The sequence below is a fragment of the Amblyomma maculatum genome, chromosome 10, assembly GCF_055883805.1.
Source record: "Amblyomma maculatum isolate TAMU_Amacu chromosome 10, ASM5588380v1, whole genome shotgun sequence".
Classification (NCBI taxonomy): Eukaryota; Metazoa; Arthropoda; class Arachnida; order Ixodida; family Ixodidae; genus Amblyomma; species Amblyomma maculatum.
In genome coordinates this window covers 72,610,525-72,617,856 of record NC_139353.1, presented here as the reverse complement: position 1 = coordinate 72,617,856, position 7,332 = coordinate 72,610,525, and the positions used below count along the sequence as shown (strand labels likewise).

Sequence of the window (7,332 nt, the reverse complement as noted above, 5' to 3'; positions counted from 1 at the left end):
TGCCGGGCTGCAACAGCGGTTACAGCTTGTGCAAGGGAGTTCCTCTCTCTTCCGTGTATCCATCGACGCCGATCGCTGTGAGATTTGATCACAGAACATCAAGAAAGCAGACAGAGTGCTGAACGAAGCAAGCGTTGTGTGCGAGCGCTTTTTTGAACAAGTTTTCATTAAGCGCACGTATAAAACAGTCAACGGTGAACTAGAGTAGAGGCCGGTCACATACCGATGACGCCGTTCCGACCATCTTTCCGGACGCACCAACATATGTTTCAAACTCGCTGCCAAAGAAAATTAAAGTCGGGAACATCTGTGAACAGACAATTCATGCAGCGAAGAGGAGACGGTGTTTACAATCTAGCTTATAAAGATCAGCCGACAACTGACGGCGACAGTCCCGAGGAGCCCAACAGGCCAAGAAAAACGAATGTGCCGTCTTTGCTAAAAGTAACCAGGCTGCATGTTTTGCCTCTCACTTGTATTAAAAGCCAATGAGGATTTCCACTTTATCAACTAGTTAAGAAGTGGGGAAAGGTGCTCGCCTTTACATTTGAGATTTAGAGCTTCAGAAGTTTAGTACGAATCCACTACTACATGGCTGAAAAGCAGATCCTGCAGCCTGGTTACTAAAACACCCGAAATGTGGTCAAGGATCGCCTTGCCACGCTGAGAAAAAGCTTTCCACTACACCGAGTGCATGTGAGCTGGATGCTGCCGGAGACAGTAGCAAATTGGCCGTGAAAAAGCTGTCAAAATTGATACGTCGGCCTCAAAATCGGGTGAGCAGGCTCTTGTGGCGGAAGTTTCTATAAGAGAAAAAAAGCTGTTCGCAAGACATTTCAAACCCAGTATAGGCGGAGGCACTAATTGAACATGTTAGTGGGCTACAGTAGTGCCCTAGCTGGTGCAGGCATACAACCAGTTGCTGGTGAGTGCTCGTCGTTAAGCGAAAATTTCTTTTCCCAGAAGTGTATACGGTTGTGGTCAAGGACGGTACGGCCTACCAATTATTTGCATGTTGTGCCATGTTTGGAACCTGAATAAATGACTATCTGCAGGATGACGTTCTTTGTTTTTTTTTTTTGTTTCTTTTTTTTTTGTTTTTTTTCCACAACGCAAGAGCTCTAAAAACATTTTGCTCTTCAGTTTGCTTTCCGCGCGTTTCGAAACACCGCAGGCTTCGAATGAATTTCTTTCTGTGCACCATATTTATCCAAAAGTGTGCAAGAGACTCACATAGGTTCGGAAACAGGAGATGCACTCATAACACATGCGAAGTGCGACCTAAGCTGTATTTAGCTCGTGGCTTATAGCGCGCACCGCACCAACATTACAGTGAAATATTCTAGTTCTCTGTACCAATATCGTCGCTGGCATTACAGTGCTATACAGCCGCGCAGACCATGGAACAATGCATTATGGTTGAAATGTTAAAATTCTTAAGCAAATAGGTGATCACCAAGTATCGAATTGAGCGCACCACGCAGTGCAGATACGATGAGCCGACGCTCACGGCAGCGCAGCCAGCGGACGGCTCGCTGCTCACACCTGTTACACGAAACGCCCCCTGCCCGATGGCGCAGGAGTCATCGCAAAAAGAGTCCATGCTCCGCACTCGCACGAGACACTGCCCAATATTCTAGAGCACTGTAACCAATCCGTCTTTAGTGGTGACTAATCACCTAACCGGCATTGTAGTTTTTTTCCTGGTACTGCCGCTTTCACTTCTTTTGCAGGCTACATAATCCCTGGTTCCATGGCTGATAAGTACATACTCAAGATTTTTTTTTCTTCTTTTCCTTTTCTTTTCTTTTTTTTTCTACTTCATGACCCACTTTCTTCTCACCCATCCTCTCCTCCCCACTCTTTCGCACCCACTTTCCCCTCCCCAGCTTTTCTTCTTCGGAAGCAAAAGCGTATTTAAACCCCTGCCAGTGATGATCGCTATGCCCAGACGAAGACAAGTCCACTTGTCGAAACGTTGGCTCATCTGCGACCTGAGGCGTACCCTATTTACCCTTGTTCAGTTCTTTTTTTATACCTTACAACATAGTTAGTCATGGAAGGCGTAGTACAAGGCGGCGAATGATTACAGAAGCAGTTTATAGTCAGTTGCTTAGGCTTGGTGCATCTAGGTGTAGCTAGGCTATATGATATATAGACCTAAGTAATAGAAAAATCAGTTCTCTCTTTTGTCCGGAAGCACACCAGGAGAACGTGAAGCACGGATAACCCGCCGCGTTGTCTCTTTAGTTTGGCCGTTTGACTGTCGATCCTTAACACGCGGGTTTGATACCTGCCGCGGCTGCCGCGCTTCGATTATGTGAAATGCAAGCCAGCCGCGTATCGTAAAATCTCAGTGCACGTTCGAAGACTCCGCTGGTATAACGTACCCGAAACTTCCAGTACGGCGTACCTTATGTTAAACTCAGCAAACGAAACAGAACAGCGATAGGAAGCGCCAAATGTTTTTCTGTCCGTGGTTACAGTATTGCTGTCCATTGAAGGCTTCATAATTTGGGCACCTAATCCAAAGTTCTAAACGTCACCTGATCTTAGCGTACCGTGTTCTCTTCGAATACCGTACCCAGCGGTTCCTATACGAAACATAATATTCACGGAGAACCAAAACATCTTCTAAACAACTAAATTTCAAGCGTACAGACACTTGCCTAATCGTAGAGTTCTCTTTCAGACTCCGTCAACTTAAATCAAAATATCCCCCGAATAAATAGTACTCTTTTTTTCCGTGTCCGTTTCCATTCAAATGTTTTGTGCGTAGAGGTCGCACAATCGCCATGACACAAATAGTGAGAACATAAGCAGCCCGCCACTAAGAAATTACTTTTACATAGAGACGATTTGCAGGGCTTTCACAAAGCCGTAATCGTTTCTTGTCTTCTTCGGTTAGCCATCTTCACCAGAGAGTGCAGCGATCCTTCGGGTTCATCGTCGAATTTGATCGACAGCCGAAAATGGTGCTGAATGCTTCCATGTTTTCCATTGGTAAGTTGACTCTAAATTAAAGGAAAAAAATACGTTCTACCCTTAACATTTGATACATAGGGAGTTGTGCTCAGTATAGCGTTCCTGCTTTAATTTTTCATGGCGTTTTCCATTCCGAAATCATGTCGACAACAATGCAAATAAAAAAGAAGCTGTGCAAGACTGACAAAGCAGCAATAGCATTATCAAATTGTAAATCAAAACGAAAGCATTAGTTCTGGGATAGAAAGTACGGAGTTTACATTTTATATTTGCACCTGTACCAATATCGAACGAAGCATTCTTTCAAGTCACTTACGATGTTGGGTGATGAAGTAATAATGTTCACTTATTCAGACGGCATAACGGTGAATTAAATATTGCTTGATCCTTTACAGAAATATACCGGCAGGATCTCTTCCCCTGCCGCAATATATGTTCAGTATACCTTACTTTTGTGGATAGTATTGCCGTGAACGGAAAGGTTTAAGGAAACAGAATTTTCGCGCATGAATGCAGAACTGCAGCATTGATCATTGTCTACAGTGAAATGGGATCAATACACCGGAGCAGATGCAGTACTCGTTTCTGTTCATTTCTTAAACGAAATTAAGTGAGATAATTAAAAAGATATGTTTTCTTCTGCCTTATATAAAATAATGCGTGAGGAAATATGTATAGAAAAGGTCAGTATGGGGGCACATCGTGAAGAGCGTTAGACGAAGGGTGGACGGAAGGACGTACAGATAGAAAGAGTTGGAAAAACTGGGGTGGGATGACATGCTTTTTAACAACTAGTGACTACTTCTTTCTTTTTGGATTGCATAGCGTCTTGAATTTCGGCTGGGATCAGTAAACGAATCAGTACATGCTTTGTCAACAATTTTGGAGTTCACTGCGAAAAGCTTCTTAGCGGCTGCAGGGCCGACTGGTGACGCTGCCCTCACGCAACTGCGTCTGCTGCTAGGATATAGAGGGTGAGGGCAGCTGTTTCTTACCTTCGTGTGGTCGAGAGAGAGAGAGCCACGCTGGCTTCACATAAAATAGTGTTGCGTTCGTGCTGTCGCCATACAGTCGCTTTATTCGCAAGGGCTTCGCAGGACGGCGCTTGCACCTAGCCAAAGCGCAGTGTCATTCTCCGAGCACTCCGAAACCGGCCCGCGCTGCGCAAACATACCAAGCTGCTGCAGCCGCTGAAACGATAATCGTCAATTTTTTTCGCCTTTCAGTGGCTCAGCCATTAAGAACACAACAAGGTGCTCGCAACTCCGCAGACAAAAAATGCACAAGCCATAATATTCCCTCAATGCAACGCACGTTTTTATCCCGGATATTCATATGCGTTAGCTGGCTTCCAGATTTTAAGCGCTAGGAGCTTACCAGTTGTTTTTTCTTCGCTTCAAAGTTACGCGCCATAAATGTCGCTGCCTTTGCGACAGGTTTGGGCCCAACGGTGACTACAATGAAAGAAGCACTGTTGCATTGCAAGGTTGTGATAAATCATCACGCCTTTCTGCGGCTTTTCAAGTGAGAGCCTCTGAGCAGAAGCACTCCGCACAGCGAAAAGCGCGCAGTGATATCAGGCTGGGCATGTAATTTTTAAATATTTTAGCGATTGAAGTTTGAGCGGCAGCAGCAGCTTGGACTCTCTGCGCAGCACGCGTCGGTTTCGGGGTTCTCGGAGAATGGCGCTGCGCTTTGGCTAAATGCAAGCGCCCTCGTGCGAAGAACGTGCGAATGAAGCGACAGCGCGATTGCAGCACAATTGTTTCTGAATCCAGCGTCGCTCCCTTTTCCTCTCCCACCCGAAGGAAGGAGATACTATTGCTTTCACCCTCTATATCTCCCAGCAGGCGCAATTGTGTGAGGGAAGCGCCCCCACCCGTTCCCGCAGCCGCTGAGCAGCTCTTTGAAGTGGGCTCCAAAATTGCGGCAAAGGCTGTACATGAATAGATGAAGACCAAATTCTACCGTTTTTCTGTCTTGAATTCGGCCACCGCTGTAATGGTAAAAAGCAGTTTGATATGTCACTGAAATGGCTGCGTTTTGATGTCTAATGTCATTGCCTAGAGGAACAATTCGAAAAGATAGCCGGGAAACGCAAAATGGTGAGCCCAGCATGCCTCCCCGTGTATATTCGCCTTGAATATATTATTTCACTACCACTACAATTCCTGGAGAAACGAAACTATTGTGCAGCAATTGTGAACAAAAGTCATCTATGGAATTATTCGTGTCTAATTGCATCTGTTATAACTCTGAAATGAAGAGGAAAATGTCATATTTTAACTCTGGTATGTATCATCGACTGCTGCAGAAATATTTTTTTGCATCGGATAAGGGCGAGTAGCATGTGCTGTAAAAAGATTCTGTAGCAAAGTTTTAGATGTATCATCTCTAGGTCACCTTACTCACCTGTATTTTGAAATAGAATTGCCGAGCCTTACCTGTACTGGCTTGGGCTGTGAGTATCGTACTGGATCTGCTGTTTAACATACTCTGGGCGGCTGTTACTGCACCATACCTGCGCATACAGGGCAATTGATGTTATATGAGCCTCATTATTTCGGTAGAGAGATAATCAGTATACAGTCATTGTGTGAGAATAACGCTAGGAGAAATTGTGGCCAGAGAAACGATATGCACCATTGCGTTTCCAATGAAGAACAGCTGTTTCGCAGTTATGTTCTCCAGGCCCCATAGGCGGGTGTCGTTTTCATATTGCTCTTCCAGTAGCTTGTCTAAAGCCTGCAAAAACAAACAACCTCACATGACAAGTTTAGTGCTAGACTGTGACAATAATAATTCAAATCACGCATACTTGTGCATGCATATGCACGCTTACAGACACAACGCACTCCTCCACTAAGGCGTCTCTCATAGCCTGAGTTGCTTTGGGACGTTAAACCCACAAACCAACCAACCAACATACCTATACATACATACAATTCTCGACTCACGAGCGTTAGCTAAGAGAGCTCCAAGAAGCGCCATCTATTTCATAGATTTTCACTACAAATTACTGCAAATTACAGCCACCACGCCTAGATTTGTTATATTGATCTAAATATCAGTTATAAACATGTGCATAATAGCACGAGGGATTGTTTGACACTAACCGGAACCCCCCCCCCCCCCCCCCCCCCCCGACAAAGCTTTCTGTCGTAATGACCATCTGAATCACTTGCAAAGCACGGTGTGGGGGCGAGTCATCGGTGCGAATTCTGCCCATATCTTGGGCTCCATCTTAACTAATTATTTTACTCAACGGAGCATGCTGGGACATTTGACAAAAGCTTCGAACATTTTACATGCGAGGAGAACCCTTTCCAAAACACAAACAGCGCCGTCTATTGTGTGAATTGTTTAGTAATACTACGAATTGCGGACAGATTCGCTGTAATTGGGAAATTTATTCCTTATATAAGGTATTAAATGATATATATTTGTAAATCTCAACAAAACAAATTGTTTGACAATATCCACAACCTAAAGTGATAGTTTTGCCGTAGTAGCCGCCCAAAGGTCCGCGATATTCACGTTTTCGAGGCAGAAAGGCCGTCTTTGCGACTCACATCAACTTTAGACTTTCTTTCAATTAGTAGTTTTATCCTTTAAAAGGTAAAGACCGTTTGACAACTGGCGACCCTCAAATAGTATTGAAATGGTGGTTGGTGCAGGAACAAGTGAGAATTCGATAGAGCCAGCCTCTTCACGGGCCACTACTCAGCTATGGAGCCTCGCGCCTATACGGACTAGTCTGCTGGGCATTGTATCTGGGAGCCCCCATCCGAGAAAGCAGCCACGCCCTTAGGCAACCGGAATTGTCATATCAATCTCTGCCACAACGCAAGTCTTGTGTTCTGTTACACTGCGCGCCCTTTTTGCTTCTTGTTCTTACCCACGTGTTAACGGTAGCTTTTTCCGTTCCTATTCATGGCTGGCATTTATTCCATTTATTTCATCGTCTACATTGTGAAATGCTTTAGAGACGCGGCCAAGCAGCGAGAAGTGTTGCCCCTTACTTAATCAAGTTAGTGGGGACTCACGTTTTTCCTATGATGAAAATTCCGCGCTCCGGGAAGTGTTATTTTCGCAAGCGGTTAAAGTGGACGTTCTTTTCTTTCTTACCATCTCCGATCACGTTGCCTTGAGGTCGTGTTTATTACTAATGTGCGTACAACTAGTGTTCACTGTACGTTTAGCATCAATAGACGCGCTCTAATTATAAGTACTTTCCTAGAAAGTCGTAACACCTGTTTTATTAATGTCTATGCGCCTGTCAAACGCAGCCAAAGCAATAACGTCAATTTTACAGATGTTGGTGGTCACCTGTAACCAAATCGGCGG

At 44.7% G+C, this 7,332-nt stretch overlaps 1 protein-coding gene across 1 annotated transcript in view; it reads right to left on the bottom strand.

The window, feature by feature from the left end:
* Positions 1 to 1,107: 1,107 nt before the first annotated feature.
* The window catches only part of LOC146176784 (neprilysin-1-like), a 99,457-nt gene continuing 93,232 nt past the window's right edge, over positions 1,108 to 7,332 (bottom strand). Inside the window, exons 18-20 of the mRNA XM_084582959.1 lie at positions 5,629 to 5,730; positions 5,430 to 5,506; positions 1,108 to 3,014 (exon numbers count right to left, since the gene is read on the bottom strand). Of these exons, the coding sequence (XP_084439085.1) occupies positions 2,915 to 3,014; positions 5,430 to 5,506; positions 5,629 to 5,730 (279 nt within the window). The 3' untranslated portion in view covers positions 1,108 to 2,914. The remainder of the gene's footprint in view (positions 3,015 to 5,429; positions 5,507 to 5,628; positions 5,731 to 7,332) is intronic.